The sequence below is a fragment of the Oryzias latipes genome, chromosome 22 (genome assembly GCF_053564925.1).
Source record: "Oryzias latipes strain Hd-rR chromosome 22, Olatipes_Hd-rR_3.1".
Lineage (NCBI taxonomy): Eukaryota > Metazoa > Chordata > Actinopteri > Beloniformes > Adrianichthyidae > Oryzias > Oryzias latipes.
Genome location: NC_136258.1, coordinates 14,773,709 through 14,793,712, shown reverse-complemented (window position 1 = coordinate 14,793,712; position 20,004 = coordinate 14,773,709). Strand labels below are relative to the sequence as shown.

At 42.1% G+C, this 20,004-nt stretch overlaps 2 protein-coding genes across 6 annotated transcripts in view; both read right to left on the bottom strand.

Annotated features, from left to right (window-relative positions):
- Positions 1 to 1,138: 1,138 nt before the first annotated feature.
- kbtbd11 (kelch repeat and BTB (POZ) domain containing 11) lies at positions 1,139 to 5,228 on the bottom strand. The gene is made up of 2 exons (XM_023951793.2): positions 4,746 to 5,228; positions 1,139 to 4,281 (listed from the first exon to the last, which is right to left on the bottom strand). The coding sequence occupies exon 2, from the start codon at positions 4,225 to 4,227 to the stop codon at positions 2,401 to 2,403; it is 1,827 nt and encodes a 608-aa protein (XP_023807561.1). The 5' UTR covers positions 4,228 to 4,281; positions 4,746 to 5,228; the 3' UTR covers positions 1,139 to 2,400.
- A 3,542-nt stretch (positions 5,229 to 8,770) lies between these two features.
- The window catches only part of arhgef10 (Rho guanine nucleotide exchange factor (GEF) 10), a 59,935-nt gene continuing 48,701 nt past the window's right edge, over positions 8,771 to 20,004 (bottom strand). For all 5 annotated transcript variants that reach the window (XM_023951442.2, XM_023951443.2, XM_078940725.1 and 2 more), the window contains 2 exons: positions 11,849 to 11,971; positions 8,771 to 9,944 (listed from right to left, as the gene is read on the bottom strand). In XM_023951442.2, coding sequence (XP_023807210.1) covers positions 9,439 to 9,944; positions 11,849 to 11,971 — 629 coding nt within the window. In that variant the 3' untranslated portion in view covers positions 8,771 to 9,438. The remainder of the gene's footprint in view (positions 9,945 to 11,848; positions 11,972 to 20,004) is intronic.

The window sequence follows — 20,004 nt, the reverse complement described above, 5'->3', positions numbered from 1 at the left end:
TTGTCCTCATGGGAGAACAAACCCCTGCATGGGATGTACCACCAGACCATAACTGAAGTGGCTGATATCAAGACGTCCCACCAATGTCTAGAAAAGGATGGCCTACAGGACAGCACTGATGCACTCATCCTGGCAGCTCAGGAACAAGCCCTGAGCACCAGAGCGATAGAGGCTCAGATCTACCACACCAGACAAGACCCAAGGTGTAGGCTGTGCAAAGAGCCTGAAACAATCCAGCACATAACTGCAGGGTGTAAGATGCTGGCAGGGAAAGCATACATGGAGCGCCACAATCAACAATAATATACAGGAACAAAGTTTAGTGTGCAGAATATGAACTGGAAACCCCAAGGTCAAAATGGGAAATACCTCTGAAGGTGGTAGAGAATGAAAGGGCAAAGATCCTGTGGGACTTCCAGATCCAGACTGATAGGATGGTAATGGCGAACCAACCAGACATTGTAGTGGTGGATAAAGAACAGAGGAAAGCCGTTGTGGTGGATGTGGCAGTGCCAAGCGATGGGAACATCAGGAAGAAGGAACATGAGAAACTGGAGAAATACCAGGGACTCAGAAAAGAACTGGAGAAAGCCTGGAAAGTGAAGGTGACAGTGGTGCCTGTGGTAATTGGAGCACTCGGGGCAGTAACCCCCAAGCTGGAGGAGTGGCTACAACAGATACCTGGAAAGACCTCAGACCTCTCAGTCCAGAAAAGTGCAGTATAGGAACAGCTAAGATACTGCAGGACCCTCAAGCTCCCAGGCCTCTGGTAGAGGACCCGAGCTTGGAGGAGAAACCACCCGCAGAAGGGTGAGAGAGGCGTTTTTTTTTTTACATATACACATATATACACATATATATATATATATATATATATATATATATATATATATATATATATATATATATACACATACATGTGTGTTTGTGAGAGTTTAAAAACCTCTCAATGTTATTCTAACTGCAGTAGTCCCAAATAGAATGTTTCAAGAAGACTATAGGTTAAAAAAAAAGTCTAATTGACTTACAAACCCAAAAGATGTTACAGCTCTTGTCCACCAGGTGGCAGTAGTGTTATTTGCTAAATGTAATAGCATTTCTTCACTCTCTAATGTACACATAGTTGAGAAAACACCCCTTTGGTACATGGAATCTGTTTATTTGAAGCACTTTTTGACACATTTTTTACTGATATCATGGTCCAGCAGTTCATTCAAGAGCTCATTCCAAACAGCACAGACAGGAAGCTATGAGCTGGCATTGCATCACGGCAGCGGTTCCCACTTGGTTCAAAGCTCAGACAAAAAAAAAGAAAACAAATATTTTTTGCACACAGCAAAACTGATGCCAGCCAGCAAAATCACAACCACGTCAATGCAACCTGAATCAGATCAACATCTATGCAAACAAGAACAATTTGTTCCAAGGATGAAGCTTTCAAAGCAAATTCCCACGGTGCTACTGCAGCATCACACAACCAAAAAAAAAAAAAGAGTTTTTATGAATTTGCACTAATGCAACACCATCATGACCTGTTAGTTATTACATAAACAGAAGTTTGTTTGTGGAGCTCTGTGGTCACCTGAAAAGGGTAATGGGTAAAAATATAAGAAGGACACTTTATGTTTGAAGTATTTGATTTAAAAAGCGTACTAAGTTTAGATCCTGTTTTTTCTGCCATAATTGTTCATTCTTGCTCTAATTGTAGAACCAACCAACCTATTATTGTATTGTGGTGTTTTTTGAGTTGCTTTGTACAAAATCTTTCATTAAAAATAGATTCTGAAATGTAAGAAATACACACATTTGAATAAATCTACTAAAAAAATGTTTGTGTGGATGAGAAGGATGAGAATGGATCATCTCTGCTGATCATCGTTTAAGGCTGAATCTAAGATTGCACTCGAAGACGAATGTAGGCGGGAACAGAGCGCGACGTGTCACGATGATCTTTTTCTTTTTTTTGGTTTGAACACAAATTAGGTTCTCAAATCAGAACATGGAGCCCTGTAAGTGTATAAGCCCTAATAATAACCACTAGATAGCGTTAGAGAAGGACCATCTGCACTCATTTGCATAGAGCCTGCCATACAAAGCTTGACTATTATTTCTTTAACAAAACCAACGTACGTCCAGTTGGAATGAAGTGTTTTTCTATTCTAGTAATAGAGGGGCACTGAACAAAGGTAATCACTTTCATCATGTCATTATTCTTACAGACACATTATTTAACATTAAAATTAAGTTAACCCTGTAGATGCATTAAATAGCCATGCAAATGCACACATTCCATTGCAAGCAGCCAATGAGACGAGTTCAGAGCCGACACTGAAGAGTATATAAGGTCTTCTGCTTATTGCCATTTGGCTGAAAACCACAATTATTTCGACTGAACACACATTACTTGACTTTTTCCGGCTTTTCGGGCAAACTGAGAACGAAAGGAAAAAGAATGCCCTTGGCGTCCAGGGGGGCTCCTAGCGTCTCCTCGGTGAAATAGGCGTTGTCCTCCTCCACCACGAACTGCAGAGTTTGGCTCCTGTTCACGCAGTAGATGCGGTTGCCGATCACGGCGCACCGGAAGGGCAGGTGATTGCCGAGCCTCTGCGACATGCAGTCGTGCCACATCTTCACGATGGTGTTGTACTTGAAGACGTTGATGCCTTGCTCGCGGTTCACGTCAAAGCGGTAGATGAAGCTCCTCAGAGCGACCATGTCCGAGGACTTCTTCCTGCTGTTGTTGTACGGACACTCCTGCCACTCGTCTCGCTTGGGGTCGTACTTGAGGAGGCGGTAGAAGAGGGAGCCCCCTGAAACGTAGAGTTCGCCGCTGCAGGTGGTGGCTTCGTGGGCCACGGCAAAGGCTCCCTTCGGCAGGGGGGCCACTGTTGTCCAGCGGTCCATGCGTGGGTCGTACTTTTCCACGGTAAACAAACACTCCCCTCCGATTGCGTAGAGGAAGCCATCCATTGAGACAAGCTTGAGCTGTGCACGCGCCTGGTTCATGGGTCTGATCTCAGCCCAGCGGTTCGTGATAGGGTTGAAACAGAAGACTTTGTCTGAAACTTTGCCCTTATCCCCCTTTATCCCCCCTGCAACGAACAGGTAATTGTACATGGTGCAGATTCCACACCCTTTAGTGTTAACGTCTTCAGGCATTGCGGTCAAAGACTGCCAGTCCCGCTCTGCTTCATTATAGAAGTAGATCATGTGGTTCTCCTCCAACGACCCAACAGACAAGGGGCTCTGTGGGCGGCTGCCACTGCGACTCGGGGGCCGACTTCCGACGCGGTCAAACACGTCGTTTACTTCTGCAACCATCAGAGCCTTCCTGCCCTCAGTTCTCTTCTTCAGGATCAGGTCCCTCTCTGACCCGGTGAGACGTCCGTAGACGGCCGGGTCTTTGAGGATCTGGAGGAAGTTGTTGCTCATGAATCCATACGCCGTCTCCTTCAGCTCACTGAGTCGCTGCTTCTTGGCGATGGAGAGGATCTCATAGCAGTTCTCTACGGTGATCTGCTCCGACATGGAGTCTATAGCTGCCTGGACGGCGCAGTGGATCTGGAGGATTTTGGCCCCTGTGATGACGTCCACAACGTTGTTCTTGCTCACGCTGATCTGAGAGGTGTAAAGGTAGTCTATCAGCGTGGACATGGTCTTGTAACTCAGGCCCTTCACTTTCAGGACACTGCGTGACTGGCGTGCTTTGAAGTAGTCGCTCTTCTCTGCCAGGACAGCTTTGTGCGCGTTGATGGTCTGCCCGCCCACTTCGATGACTAAGTCCGGCTCTTCCTCAGCTTCCTGCCGGCTGTCGTTGCGTTTAAGGCTCGACTGAGGATCTGTTTTTTGCTCAGCTCGGCTGGACGGGCACACGTCTGCACTGAATGGAACTTTTGCTCCGTTGTGGATTCCACTGTTCACTGCATTTTGTGGCGTACCATCAGTGCGGTTGGACATCTCAGAGTGCGCCGGATCAGCGTTACTGCAGAGGTGTGACAGGTCAGCTTTCTGGATGTACACACCGCTACCCTCCGGATGAGCCACGTGGTTGTTTTCCATCAGTCTTCCGTCCAGCAAGTATTCCTTCTCCGAAGGAGAGCCGAAGTCCTGCTCATCCTGCACGAGAGCTTGGACGCAATCTGTGCGGCGGTCATTCCTGCTTCTGTCTGTGATGGTGAAAAGGTCGTCTGTGTGGAGGATGGAACCAGCGCTATCTCCCTGATTCATCTCACTTTGGATCAAAGACCAAGTCCTCAATGATCATACTGAGCTAAAAGACACCTACAAAAGGAAAACAATGGGGAGAATTAAAAAAAAAGATATATACCTTAGTTTTGAAAAACAGGATTGCAGTGCCACCTTCATTTTCTAGGGGGCGCCCATTCCTTAAAAACTAAAAAAAATAAAATCTTTGCAACTGTTGCCATGTTACTCCTCACATTAACCCCACAGCCTTACTTCATAGCACACCAGCTTTATAACCCCCCAAAACGCCATAATCACCCTGCCTACCCTTTCTCAGCTCCACGCATGCGCAGTTTTGCCTGGCTGGTGGAATTAATTTCTGATAGCGCGGATGTCCTCCTTAATAATTACATAAACAGATTGAGATGTCATCTAACAACACGTCAGTCAGTCAAACGGTGGCGCATCCAACCCACATGATTACTAAAAGCCGGGCTTCCTTCTTGATTTTCGAGCTTTTTAGCAGCGGAATATGGAGAATCTACAGGCAGGGAGCTTACCTGCGTTTTCTTGCTTTTGACTGAGCAGATCCTCCGTCCTCGGCGCCTCCTCAAAAGCTCCGTTACGTAAGGCGATCAGGCGGCCAGCCTCCGCTTAGCTCCTTCAGATGGCTGATCCCACCCGACCGGCGATCACCAACATGTCCCACAGGCGCCTCGGAGGGCTCCTCCTCGCTGCTCCTGATCTGAAACCCTCCTGGATTCCGTAGAGGAGGCGAGACCAGAGGAGCGACCACGCTCTCCCTTTTCTACCAAGTCGCACCTCCTTCAGATCAGGCGCAGCGGTGCGTCTCCTCCTGCAGGAAGCGGGAGCGCTCCGGCGGCTCCCACGTCTGCTTTTAAGGAGGACACGTTTGTTCTTTAAATGTATCTTTTTCAAGACTTGACAAAAGTGAGGCGTTTTTTTAACCACGCCCACTCCTGACAATTTCTGACCACGCGTCGCTCCATCTGCTTTACGCGCGCGCCACTCCATCTCAAAGATGCATTCCTGCAGGCATCCTGCGCGTCACGGACGGAGACCACGACGGGATGAGAGGATTGAAATGTCAGCTTTTGAAAATTTAGGACATCCTGTTAATGCATCCCCCCCCCACCAAAAACAAACAAACAAAAAAAAAAAACAACAGCACAACCACCCCGCCTTAAATTATCTATGATTTTGAAACCTATTTATTCCCGATGTCAGTAAATCAGTGTTTATATTTATCTTATTTTGAAAAAAACGTAATCATAAATAAAAAAAAAAAAGAACATAAACTGAGGCAAGCAGGATCCAAGCAGGATCCATGAGCTTTCAAGTATTTTATAACTGATTACCAAATTATTTGACAACTTTTAAGAGTTAGGATGATTTTTGGTTACTTGCATCGCTATGTCAAATTTTTGTTTTAAAAAAAAAGGTTTTCAAAATGAAAAATAGACATTTTTACAAACATTTCAGGAGATGATCCGGGCCATGGATCTAAATGTAGGTTCTTCCTGTCCTGTCAGTCCAGTTGGTTAAAGTTCACAAATGGCAAAACTATTTGACGAAAAACATGTTTCAAAACTGTTTCATCCTTTGGAGATCTATCAATCAATAGCATTTTTGCTGAAATCTAAAAATAATTTCTAATAACCTTCTATGAAGCCATGGCTGTTATTCAAATTCACCTTTATTAGGAGGAAGAAGCAATATGATGGGCTCAATCAATATAGAAAGTGAAATAATAAATATATACTTGTTTTTCTTTTAAATATTTGGACTGTATATGAGAACTGGATTGAATGACCCCTCCCCCTTCGCATTCTAAACAGGAAGTACCCGCTAGTTCCAAGAAGCCAAAATCCCAATGACTTCTATTGAGAAATAAACAGCTCTCACTCTATCATTATTTTTGTCAGAATACCATTCATGCTTTTTTTTAACATGTTCTTGCTAATCCTAATTTTTTACCCATATTTCTGCAGTAATTCATGCTTTAAACGGCCTCAATAAAACCATGTGGTCTCACGTCAAACGTTTGACAGATTATCTAGAGCCTGCTTTCGAGTGGTAGGGGGTGTGGTCTTCCAACAAGTTTAATCCCCAATAGGAAAGAGTGGTTGCCATAGAAACGATGACTCAGACTGGTTCAATCATTATTTTGGCTCCAACACGGTGCCGGCGGTATCGCGAAAAATGGAATCCACCGTCAAACTCTTACTTAAAAATCGTCTCTGAAGGCTAAGTTACTGTATTTTTTACAAAAGCAACATGGCAGCTCGCTAAAGAGCAGCTAAAACCTGGTAAAGTCAGCTCCCTGAACGTGTGATTACCTGAGGTAATGACTTTCTGTTCCTTAAAGCGAGGACCTATAACAATATCTGCTCCACGGAGACAGTTTCTCCAACAACCAGCCTTCAGATGTAGATATAGAGAGGAGCTGCCTCACACAGCTTTCAGCCCTGTGAGCAAAAAAAAAATCTTTATTGTCAGACACTGGGAACAAAGACTCGCTGACGGCTGAAGATGGACTCCAAATACATTTTACCTTGGAAACCGTAGGGTCAGAGGGGTTAAAGTAAATACGACATATCATACATACAATGGACATGGATTTTAGCGTGGGAGCAACTCCGGTCACAAATTCAAACCAATATTGTAGTGAAGTGTGGTTGCACAATCATGGAAGTGGGCGTCAAAAAGAAAAGGAAAGCCTTGACCCACAATGTTGGGCTGCAGGAGAGATCCCGGAAGAGCTGCATCAAGCTCAGTTCCTGCAGAGCCTCGGGCACATTGCTAGTCCTGGCATGCAGTGATCGCTGCACACAGCCAGAGTGGAGTACAAGGTCGAAGCGAGTGCAGACACAGAGACCCCCCTGACACTCTTCTAGTCATTCCTTATTGCTCAATTCGTCCCTTTTTCTTCACTGTTGCAAGACAAATAATCTTGAAAGGAATGCAGTATTAGGGTTAGATTACTCACACAAACTGATAACAGGAGTAGACTCATTTATCCAGGTTGATTCCATTGAATAGGAGGTAAAAGACAAAAAAACTGGACTTGGTTTATATTTTATTCTTCAAGAGGCTTTCTCAATTCTATCAGAGTGGTAACTGAGCTGGTTTATCCTATAAGAGGGTGGTTAAGACACCTTCTGCAGGTTAGGCCACTAATGGTTGGTTTCAGGTCTTCGTAGGCCCCTTTTGCTGGGTTGAGGTTTGTTAGCACTCTACAGCCTTGTTAAAACTAGTTTGTTGGGTTTCAATAGATGAAAGACTGAGTCGACCTTTACTATTGATGGAAGGTTTGTACTGTATTATCTAACTATGTGTGGCTCTCTTACGCCTCCCTCAGCCTTTTCTTTCATCACCGTCCTCAAATATGTGGTTCTTGTCCTTCAGGTGGAGGTATACTGCAGAATAGAGTTGCTCCTGTGATGTTAATTAAGTGTCCTATGCAGCTACGTTCCCACCACCCTCTGCAACGCACGTTCAAGCAGCCGATTTCAATGAAAAGTCTATGTAAATTTAAGGAAACGCGCATTTCGGGCTTCCGTGTTTAAAAGTCTGGCGTTCCCGCGTTTGCCTACACAAGTTGTTACGACCATTGTTAGGCTCTACGTACAAAACGTGCAGCCATTCAGCACACATTTGCAAGTTAAAGGTCAAACTTTGACCAATCAGGGACTCGGATTTGGTAGTGACGAATGGATGACGCTTTTAATTCACGGAAGTGCATACTGTTTGAAAAGTGATCATGGAGGAGAAAGCAATTATTGCAGATTGTGCAGAATTCTATGACACCAAGTCTTTTATATATCAGAAAAAAGGGGAGAGAAAGAAAAAGCCTGGAGCAGGTTTTGCTCTGCTTCAACATTTGGCAACTTCCAACTGTAGGTGGCGGATAATTAAGGGTTAATGGCCTTCGAAGTGTGCATTATCAGAAATTGGTGCACGCCGTTGAAGCCTGAACCAGCCATTAACCCTTACTGAAGCCACACCCAGCAGCCAATCAGAATAGAGTATTAGCCTGGACCGTGGTATAAGGGCTATTAACAGTATAAAAAAAAGAAGCCCCTCCCTGCCTGTCTAGTGTGAACACCATATGCTAAAAGCATTTTGCATTTTCTTTGTGACATGCCTGGTGTGTCTGTAACTTAAGGAATACACCACATTAGTGTTTTTAGCTCTGGATGTGAACCAGCTTCTGTCTCAACATGTTGAACGTTTTCAAGCGGACCTTGATGCTGTGTCGGCCAAAAATCCTTTTGAGTTTCTCAGTTGATCCGGAGATGTTTGGGATTACAGTCCTTCTCCTTTTTGGCTCTTGTTCATTCTCGTCTTCCTGTGATCTGGGATTTGGAGAAGGCCCAGTCAGGGTATCCGCAGGTTCTGAGGGCTTGGCGAACATGTTGTTGAGATGAAACGTTTTCAGTAATAAAAGATAAACTAAGTCCAGTTCTCTACCATTTCCTTTACCTGTTACTTCAATAGAGAACATGGTCAAATATATAGGGGGAAAAAAAGGAGAAAATGCTCATTAAAGATCAACAATAAACAAAGTTCTAAAAACCTTTTATTTTTTAATATACATAAGTACATAGAAGTTTGACAAATGTAGAAATCTTTTAATATCCCACATGATACACACAGGAGCGTTACGGTAAAGACATCTCTCTGCAATAACTTCTCCCTTTATGAGTAGAAACCTGGCCTGCCAGAGATTCTCATAAGGCTTCACAGACCGATTCAGCCATCCGTGTTTCCCTTCTTCAGGAATTCCCTTCTCTCTTGAAATGGAAGAACAGGAGCAGCAAGCGCGCTGGTCTCATCTAAACTCTGGTTCCATGGAGAAAAACCGATCCTGTTTGACCCTTAAAACACAGAGGAGGAGAGGATCCGCTCTCCGTGTGAAACCTCTCCGTCCCAACCCTTAAAATCCACCTGCTAGTACGTCGTTGCCAACACAGATTTAAATACTGCCGTCAAATAAAGTTAAAATAAACTGAAATATAAAGACGTGCATTAGCTGAGATATAGAACGTAATCAGGCAGAAGGTAGCACCTATCGTTTTCTGAGGAAATCCTTAAAAAACCTCAAAAAATTTTAAACTTTTTGCGACATTACCCATGTGCTAACATCTCAGAAATATATTATAACGCCAAATAAAGCTCTGGTTTAAATAGTTCTTTTGATAAACGTCTGAGATGTGTTAAAATGTGGTGTCACATGCTGAGTAATGGGATCTGCCAGATCATGATGGTGGAGGTGTTGTCCTCGTGGCGCGACGGTTTGGTCTTTTTGGTGACGCGGCGGTGTCCCAACCCCCCAGAGACCACCAGCAGCGAGCTGACATCCACCTTGCTTGAGCGGCGGGCTCTCTGGTGGTGTGCCGCGTCATGAATGGTGTCATAGAGAGCTCCATCCTCTGGCCCATGTTCTAAAGAACCCTGGGAGGGGGCTAAGGAGCCACAGGATGAAGAGGACAGCGAGTCCTGCAGAGCCATGGCGGTACAGCCAGCCTCCCCCAACCAGACACCGTGTCCCTGAGAGGAAGGCGTGGCTGAATCGGAGGGCGGGCGGTCGCCGTCTACATCCTGTGGCTCTGATGGTTGGGGCAAAGAGGGCGGGGATGGTGACAGTACGTCTGGCAGATGGTTACACACCGCCGTGGCCATGACGAGGAACTTTACAGGTCCGTTGTGTGCATGTAACGATACCATACCTCGACCTACGAGACGGGGAAAAAAAAAGGTCAAGAGGATCCAATCACTGGATCTTTTGAGTCCAAATAAGGACCTTCAACTGATTTTTGTGCGAGGGAAAAGCGAGAAATCAACAAATCACACTTGAGTAGCAGTGCAGATGGCGAGAAACTGTTTAGCTGAAGCCCAGCTAGAAGGAAGAAAGAAGGAAAGAAAGAAAGCATGCGTCGGTGCAAAAGCACAAATTACTCTTGAATGTTTGCCAAGCCCCCACTCTAAAGACAGCTCGAGCTCCAAAAACACAGCAGCAAAACGGGAATTAGTGATGGTCTTGCCATCAACAGCCTTGTTTGTTGGGTGTCCGAGCATTTAAACATGCATGAAAGAAAGAAAAAATGTTAGACCTGCAGAATATTGGGATAGTAAGAATTAATACATGATTTTCTGTGAAAAAGAATTATTCTACTGAAAGTGTTGGTGGTGGTCTTTTCCACATTTGATCATATACTGTTTATTTGGCGGGTGATGGCCACACCCCCCAAGCCTATTAACTGGTGAAAGGAAGAAGCAGAAAATGCGTCTTGGGTTGACGACGGGAAAAACCCTCCTCCTCGCCAGAAGATCCTGCCTCCTCGACTGACTGGGCTTTTGGAGTTCAGTCCAAAAAATGCCTGAAGTTCCATGAACTTTTGGGTATTGTAAGGTGAAAGACTACCGCGCAGGAAACCAGGGTTTGTTTCCCGGAGGGAATGAACAATGTTATGAACAATGGTTGGGCAATTACCATTGCTACTGCCCTGAACGCTGCTGCCTCCATAGCGCAGTTCGGCTGCTCAATGGGTCCCGTTGTGGGATAAATACAGTAAAAAACTAAATAAAGTTTGGCACTCGCTTCCAGAAGAGAGGGTGTCGAGGTTAGATGGAGGTGAAATCTAAGATTTATTTTTTCTATTTTTCCCTCTGCTGGTCTACCAGAGAACAGGCCTAGTGAAAATAGGACTCCTACAAATAAGATAAAAGTTCTTTAAATTTGAAAAAAATAAATGTCTTTAAAGAAGCAAAAAAACAGCCAATGGGGTAAGAAAAATTGTATTGCCATGAATTCTTATTTAAGAAACAATCTAGTCATTATGATCTGTTTTCTTAAACTGAGATTATTTGAGTTTTGAAAAACTTTCTTGATAATATAACCGTAAATCTTACAAATAGTAGCCCCGGCATTTATTCCAAAAATTTGGCAGCCGGCCCGACGTTCATTAGAGACAGGCGTCTATTGGAAACTGGCGTTTATTTCATCACAGACAGAATGGTGATGGATAATGGGTTCATTTTGAGGTGAAATTCGATACAAACATCACCAGACGAACATTTATTGAAACGATGAGAACATTATATTATAATCTGATTAGTGAACGTTTCTTTCCTCTTTGAAGCATCAACCTCCATGTCAAAAATTCCTGGAGACACCTTTCCGACTTTGCTCATTAATCTGCGTTCAAACCAGCCTTTTTAATATGTCGCTCGCATTCTTTGCTCGTTTTTCTGCTGCAGTTTTTCTCAGTATCACCCATCTGCAAAGTTTTTTTACCTCCTTATGATTTAATTCTTGCGGTGTGATTGGATGAATTAATCCATGGATGGATGAAAGGACACGGGCAATCAGGATTGGGAATTTGCTTTGAATTTTTTTAAGGTGGACTGGTTGCGTTTTAGTATTTGTGTAAAACAGAAAATCGACTAATTGTTTCAATCAGAAGTTGAGAAACAGGGTACATTACTTCGAAAATATTTTGCTTTTAAACAGGAAACATGTCTTTTCTAGCTGGTTTTCAGTGTCCTGACCTGATTTTTCAGTTAGAATAGAAGAACAAACAGTCAAAGCCACGTGGAGATGAATATTTTCAAGATTTTTATTGGCCCTAACTCATACCTGTCACTTTGGGGATGCCTTGCAGCCTGGGGACAGACAGAGCGACAGTCACTCCCAAATTGGTTCCCACGAGCAGTAGACCATGGCAAACCAGCAGGCTGCTAACCAAAACCCTCTGGTTACCTGGTGAAACATAGAACATCAGTTTAGTTTGACATTTTAAAAAACACCTCTCACCGTAGCTCTTTCACTTATAACGGAAATACTGTCTTGTGCTGTCAAACGGCGTAAAAAACAACAAAAACGTGAAAAAGTGCCCAATTTAAGGGTCACTCCTTCCAGCTGAATACAGTTTACTGCAGAGGAAGGTGGGAGGTGTACAGTTCTGCCAGCATTTGTGCAGCCGCTACGCTCACAGCCCGTTTTGTTTCCGAGGCAACGTGAAGAGGAGCCTGGATAACAGCGAGCCTTTTCAAGCATCTAAACAAAGAGAAAACCAACAAAAACAACGCAGCATTACAGTCGGCTGGGAGTCAAATGAACAAACACAAAAGTGTTATGTAACAAGGCGAGTGAAGCGTAATGCAGTAATTAAGGAAAGAGCTCTGCCTCTTTTCCAGGAGATAATAACTGTAACAGGACAATCTAACCTGACCTTTTCTCTATTTTATTCACGCCAAAAATACTTTTTCAAACTGTGAACGGTGGGATTGTTCATTTGGCGACACCTTTCACCGAGCACGGCGAGAAAATCCAAATTGCTGACAGTTTGTTGTCGGTGACATACGATGTGGAATTCAGCACCGAACTTGAAGCATTCCCACGTAGAAAAAATGTAAGAAATAGCATTTAGCCAGACGTTTTGTCAGATTTTTGGGATTGTAAGAGGAACTTTTACAAATACCGGCTCCGGAGGCCGAATGTGTGCGTTTGTCACGAGTCATTACGGCTCTAACAGCTTCACCGAAACATCCTTCATCAAAGAATTTCTCTTGGGATTAAGGAGAATTTACTACCAGGTTATCGGTGGGACCAACATCCACGCCCCCATGCATGACAGCTGCCCCGAGTTCAGGGTCCAGAAATCTTGGCAGAAAAGCAGGCAGGTACAGCTCGCCACTGCCGCCCCCCACCCCCCACATGTGCTTCTAATGAGGGCCCAGAGGAGGAACACGCAGACTCCTGGTCAGGGGCCTTGCTCAACTTCCTCCTTTCATAATATTTGGAGTTCCCCGCCCAGAGGGTGAACTAAAATAAACCAAAGCGAACGTCAACACTGGCTGGATCCGAAAGCGGAGGACCTCTTTGATCCTCGGTCTTAACGCTCAATAGCAGAAGGGAGGAGCGGTTCCCAAAACAGGAGGAAAACACACGACATCAGTTATTCTGGAAATATGTCAAATCAGCACAATGAGTCACGGCCTCGTCTGCCACTCGGCTCTCTGTTCTTAATATCAGCTTTTATTAACACAAAAACAATTTTAGTGTATTTTTAGGTTTTTAAATGCTAGGAAACAGAACATAGTGATTTACCAAACATTCAGATAGTCCCTTTAACCCTTAAACACAGGATCTTTAGCTGCAGTGTCTTTCTACTACCATAACTCTTCAACTGTTGACGTTGGTTTTACAGTAGTAAAATATTCACACAATGTAAATTTGATAATCCTGTCGCAGAGAAAAGCAACTTTACATTTGTAAAGTGTTGCATAACACAGCAAAGCCGAAATGAAAAGCCGCTGTTCTCTGCGTCAGAATCTGTCGGTCCATAGCCATTGCAGTCTAAGATTTACACTATTTAGGTGTTAAAGGGTTGTACACACACCCCAATAAAAATTGTATTTTTCGTTGTTTGGAACATGTACTTGTGGCATTTTTCTCATAATGGTGGACATATATAGAAAAACTTAAGCTTAAATTTCCATTTCTGAGTTTTTCGTTATTCAGATAGTTACGAATCAAGAGTAGATGGGAAGAAAAGAGATCACATTAGTGACAGAAAATACGCTGGACGGGCCACAAGCTCTAATGCATCCATTAGCAGACAAAAGAAATTAATGTACGTCTTTGTTTTCCTCGTCTGAGCTGACATCTGGCTCGAAACTGTACGCCTGGATAGCTCTGATATTGCTCTCCAATTTTGTTGCGCCAGTAAAAGTATGTTGGAAGTGAGGGGCTGTAAGCTAGCGGGAGATAATGTAAACAGAGAGCTCTCAGCAAGAGGGAGGGGAAAAAGAGTTGATCTGCAGCAACGGTTCTGACCAAAAGTCGGAGGCGAATTTCGAATGAGCTCCTGCGTTTCTGCAGAATCGATGTCCCAGAAAACAACAGAAGTTTTAAAAATGTTGGCTAAAAACGGCATAATTATAATTAAATAGACCGCTAGGAACACTCTGAAAACGGGGTAAAAGACAATCTGAGTGGGACTTTAAACTTAAACTAAGACTGCCCGGTGGAAGGCATTGACCCATGCAAATACAGCTCTACAACATGGTATTGATTTGGTTTGCAGGAAACAAATTACTATAAAGACTATAATAGCTATTTCAAAGAAGAATCAAATATTTTAGCCTGATATAAAGTGTTATCTAGTTACATGTTATTTGATGTTATTTATTATCTGTGGTATTTTAGAGCGCTATGGTACCAAATCAATTTCCCTGATCTGGAAGAAAGTAATAATCTTTTCTACAATATTTTAAACGAGATACAACAAACCATGAAAAAAAAGAGACTAAACTAAAATCTATTGCTGATGTAATACAAATCATGAACGCATGTGTGCATCAGATAATCCAATATTTCACAGCTGCACCAGCGAAGTTCCATTTTGGGTGGTGTTATCCAAACAAAGAAAAGGAGGTGGTGTTGTTTACAGACCCCCTGATGGGTATGCCTCCCCAATTAGACCACGTATGGCTGCGTATTTAGGTCAGAGAGCAGATGATGAAGGCAGATCATCATCCCACCAATCAGCCGCCCTCTATTCTCAGAGACGTCCTCACGGTTTCCTTTAACTTCTGCTGAATAAAAACTTCTATAAGTGATAAGTCTTTGCGCTGAGGTGACCAGCATCGGCCGGTGCTTTCCTTTGCGTGTTTAAACTCTTCATTGATTGGTTCAGACTCTCCATACACCTCTCCATGGGCTCTGTATGCCCTACTTTACTTGAGAAGGCATTCACTGGCATTGGATCAAATGACTGCCATTACAGCACATTACCCAGCTGCAAATCGAATGTTTGGATAAGGAACTTCTGTCTGTAAAGGAGTGAGGCGGCGAATTACTCCAGCATGTATGAACAGGAGAAGCACGGCCACGCCCAGTTAACCTCCAGCATGAATAGAAACAGAGCAGCTGAGGACAACTCCAATTCTTTTATGGTTTTTGTAAGGATTTTGTGGATTTGTGTTTACCTTCATAGTTTAATTAAGCTTTTGTATTTCCTTTTACCTTCACACATTAATCTGAACTTTCCAGGCTAACAAAACATCCTGTTATCTGACAGTTATTACACTATCATTTTGCAACTGTAGAATCCATCATGGGGCACAGGATTTAACGAATAATCCATCATGGCTAACAAGTTAATTGTCCTTCCTGTCTAAACAGTATGGATGATGGTAACATCCGAATTGGAGACACATTGTTCATCTGCAGACTCTCATTTTTGCCAACGTCTTTGATCTCTGCTTTTGGAGCCATATCAGAGCCCAAAATAACTTTTTTGGGGGGTAACTTCATGTTCCCTTGAAGAAATCTCTGTACCGACTCATGTCAAACGTCTAAGATTTTATATTATTTTAATCTTAGCTCAATTGAGCTTTTTTTTGTTTTTGTTTTTCTGCAAAAATGCAATGTGATAAGCATCTATTACAGGTCTTCTATCAAAGGTCACGAAGTTTTGGCCCATAAAGGTTAACCAGTAAAAATGTTGACACAACAGTGTTGCCAAATGGCTGATTACACAAATCAGGTTGGTTTATAGGAAAAATAAATATGCTTATGCTTTTTACATGGAATCATACTGAAGGTATTTATTTCTTACAAAGCTCATTAAAATTTAACTCCAATGTGGGCAGAGTGTTTTAATTGAAAGGGAGCAACCATTGACAGGACCCCTCCACCCAAATCCAAACAGTAAGTACCCACTGGTTCCAAGGGGCCAAAATCCCACACACTTCTGTTGAGAATGAAACAGCTATTCCTCAGTCATCATGTTTGTCCGAATAAACATTCTTGCTCTGATACCTTTTTTTTTTATATTCTTGCTAATTAGAATTTTTTTATTCATGATATTTTTTCTGCAGTTAAAGTGATTCAAGTTATTAAGTGACCAATGAGATGCGTCAATAAATAGTATCAGGTCTCATGTCGAACGTTCCAAATGTTGATTGACAGAGTCTCCAAAGGTAGAAGTGTAGACTTCCACCAAGCTCACTCCTGATTGGTGAGACTGGTTGTGTTAACTTGTACCGACTTAGACCAATCACTGCTTATTGACAACATCTGGTTCCAACATGACGGCTTTCATATCACAAAAAAATGCCGACTGAATTGACTTAACCCTTGTGCTATCCTAGGCACTTTAACATTGGGAGTGGGGTCATCTGGACCCCATAGGATAGCACAAGGGTTAATATAACTGGAACAGAAGCAAGTCGTTTTCTATGAGTCACACTCACAGTTCTCAAAAACAGTCAATGATGGCAACTAAATCTCCATCTTTAGAATGGCCATTTCTTTGGGCAGTATTATGAAAACCCAGGATTTGTTGAATTCATTTCCTGGTAAGATGTCTGACCACTGCAAGTGAAAAACCTTCAAGTTAGTCCCCAAAGGATCTGTCAGTTTACCGTTCAGTTATTTAACAATGACACAAATCTTGAGATAACACTGGCTGATTTGTTAAAATGTCAACAGAACAAGAGTATAAATGAGTCAAAAGGGGAGGTCTGAGCTTCATGACCACAAACAGCTTTAAATCTTAGCCCTGTTATCAAAGGAAGCCAGTTCCTAATAGCAAAACCCAATGGAGAAAAGCTTTTCCATGTGCTGCCCTACCAGAACCCACTTCCTCTGTGGTTGGATAGATTCTGTTGAGTGATACAGATGCCGTCTTTATCTCTCAAATCTGTCAGTTACTTCCACATCATTAAAATGAAGTTCTTCCACAGCATCTGGATAATGTCAACAAAATTTGTCTAGGAATTGGGGATCGGTACTCAAAAATGATCCTTAAATGTTGTTTTTCTGCGGCAAGAAAAAAAACGATAGACGACTTTTACCTCATTACAATAAAAGCTGAGAATGAGCCGGTTTCACTTCCCACCAATCAACATTTAAATTGTGTACAAACTTTCTAAAAAAACCTCATCTCTGGCTTGAAGGAAAGTAGAACTTTGACATTCATAGAAAAATATTAAAGCTATGTACACACCCTACATTTAACAATGAAACTGAATATACACAAAGAGAGGAAGAGAGGGGTGATAATGATGCTAAAGATAAACACCATTAAGCTAGTGTGAGATGGCTAAAAGATTTCGGTAAACACTGCACTATGCAGTTGTTGGGATTATGATAAAGGATGTGTTCTGACTTCACTTTTAGTTTGGGGCGTCTATTGAGCTACAACGCGCATCACAAATAAACTTCAAATAAACCATCCAGTTATTATTGTAAAATACCTTTAACCCATGTGCTATCTTGGATAACCCCACCCTTACATTGACGGGTTATTCCTACCATGACAAAGGTGGATAAAGTTGGAAAGATTTCATGTAATCCATGGACACCATTGAGGTTCACAAATCGTTGAAGAAAAAAGGTTCAGAGCACTGTCTAGTGGGTCTAGATGACCCAACTCCCAATGGTAAAGTGCCTAGGATAGCACAAGAGTTACGGCAAATCCAAAATGTAGACTGCCAAAAAGTGTTACAGGTACAAAACTGTAACCTACAAAGCCTGTCTGATGACTTAGTACAAAAATGAAAAGATTCTAGCCTTGAAACAGTAAAATCATACAAAGGAAATAAAAATTCATGGCCACGAAATCCCAATAATGATGCTAATACGTGCCAAGACAGCGGGGTTAACAAATTCTCCACACCTCACCATTAAAGTAACCTGACTGTCAATTTTTGGTTAAAAAGCCTCTCAGAAATGATTACTGTACTCCTTTTTTCAGAGTGCCCTTTTACTTCAATTCTAGGCTAAAATAAAACAATTTTACTGTATCCGACCATCATGTCGCTTTGCTTAACACCATTTTCTTACTCAACAGATCAGAAAACATATCAATGTGAAATATTAGTAGCCTTTTTTGTTACACGTTTTAACTATTTCATGGTAACAGTGTGATCACAAAAAAAACATTTTGTTTGCATTTTTTTTACTATTTTGTGGACACAAATTAAGTAAAGCTTTCCACATTTGAACTAGTTTTACCACGAATAAGTATTTTGTTTGCACATTATAACTACTGTATTTTCCACACTGAAAGGCGTACTTTAAAGACTTAAAAATAACAGTGCGTTATATAATCCGGAGTGCTTTCTATATGGATTTATTCTGGTTATTTACTGATGTGAAAGGGATTTTCAGAAGTACACGGCGCTCTGTCAAAATGTCTGTTTTTTTACGCGTTGATTAGATGTTTTTGTAAATACGCTAATGTGGCTGACGTGTGGAGGTGTCAGACAATGTTTCTTTCACGTGTTGCAAACAAGATTGTGTTTTTGTAAATATGCTAATATGGCTAAGGTGTAGCGCTGCCAGACAGCGTTTTTTTTTTTTTTTTTTACGCCTCGCAAAAAAGGTTGGTTATTTTAGTAAATATGCTAATGTGGCTAACGTGTGGAGGTGTAAGACTATTTTTTTTACGCGTTGTAAACAAGGTTGGCTGTTTTTGTAAATATGCTAATGGCCCAAACGTGTTGCGGTGTCAGACAATGTTTTGTTTTTAATGTGTTGCAAACTAAGTTGGGTGTTTTTGTAAATAGGTTTATGGCGTTATGCCATTGCTTTAAAATAAATCTGTTACAGAACTACGGGGTTGCTTTTGAATGACATCACGCCTGTGTCAGGGCAGCGTGAAGCGTGGTTTGACTCAGAGAGACGCATGTTGGAGGCATGTTAAGCGATATTCGAATGAAGCGATCTAACAAGTAAGCAGTTGGACCCTCATTTTCTTTCCTCAGTTTAATAACACACATGGTGTCAGAAGTCCTGCTAAGTTGTTAGACGAAAGAAAAAGCCAATTTGGAACATAGCAGACGAGAATGTGCAGCAAGTGTCGGCGGGGCCGAGCGCAGCCATCAGTCTACAACCTCCGAAACCTTTCGATTTTTCAAAACCGCAAGAATGGGGAAAGTGGATAAGAAGGTTTCGCATAGCCAGTAACCTGAATGCAAGCTCGGAGGCAAATCAAATAAATACGCTGATTTACTGCATGGGTGATGAAGCAGATGAGGTAATGCATGGACTAAGCATACGTGCAGACCGAGAGATGGCTTCCAAGCTTGTTTCATAGTGAAGAAAAATGTCATCCACGAACGTGCGTAACTCAACATGAGAAAGCAGGAACACAATGAGACTGTGGATGCATTTGTTACTGCTCTGTATGCATTATCAGAACACTGAGGCTGCGAGACACTTCATGAGGAGCTGATACATCATAACGGCTAATGTAGCTAACGTGTAGCGGTGTCAGAAAATATTTTTTTCTTTTTACGTGTTACAAAGAAGGTCCAGAGATCCAGCTGTTGTGAATATGCTAATGTGGCTAACGCTTCTAGCGTGGCTGACATGTAGGGTATTACAAACACGTTCTAGTATTACTTTGAACACACTTAATAAAGTCTGACGGATTTATCTCTTGACTCTGTTGCCTCGTTTAGTGCACCTTGTAGTTTTGTGTGCCTTACATACGACATAAGTTTAAAAATAAATCATTGACGGTGCGTCCTATAGTGCAGAGAATACAGTGTTCTGTTGCACAAATCAAGTATGTTTTTTCCACATTTTAACTATTTTTGCCAGGAATTGAATATATATATATATATATATATATATATATATATATATATATATATATATATATATATATATATATATATATATATATATATATATTCTTTTTTTTGTTGTTTTTTTTTAACTTGTCCTGTCCAACAGCTAGGCAGACAGATGAGAGCTTGTGTTGGACATATTTT

Bases quoted from the DNA above. Each gene is read 5' to 3' on its own strand.
- kbtbd11 (XM_023951793.2), bottom strand. From the start codon at position 4,227: ATGAATCAGGGAGATAGCGCTGGTTCCATCCTCCACACAGACGACCTT.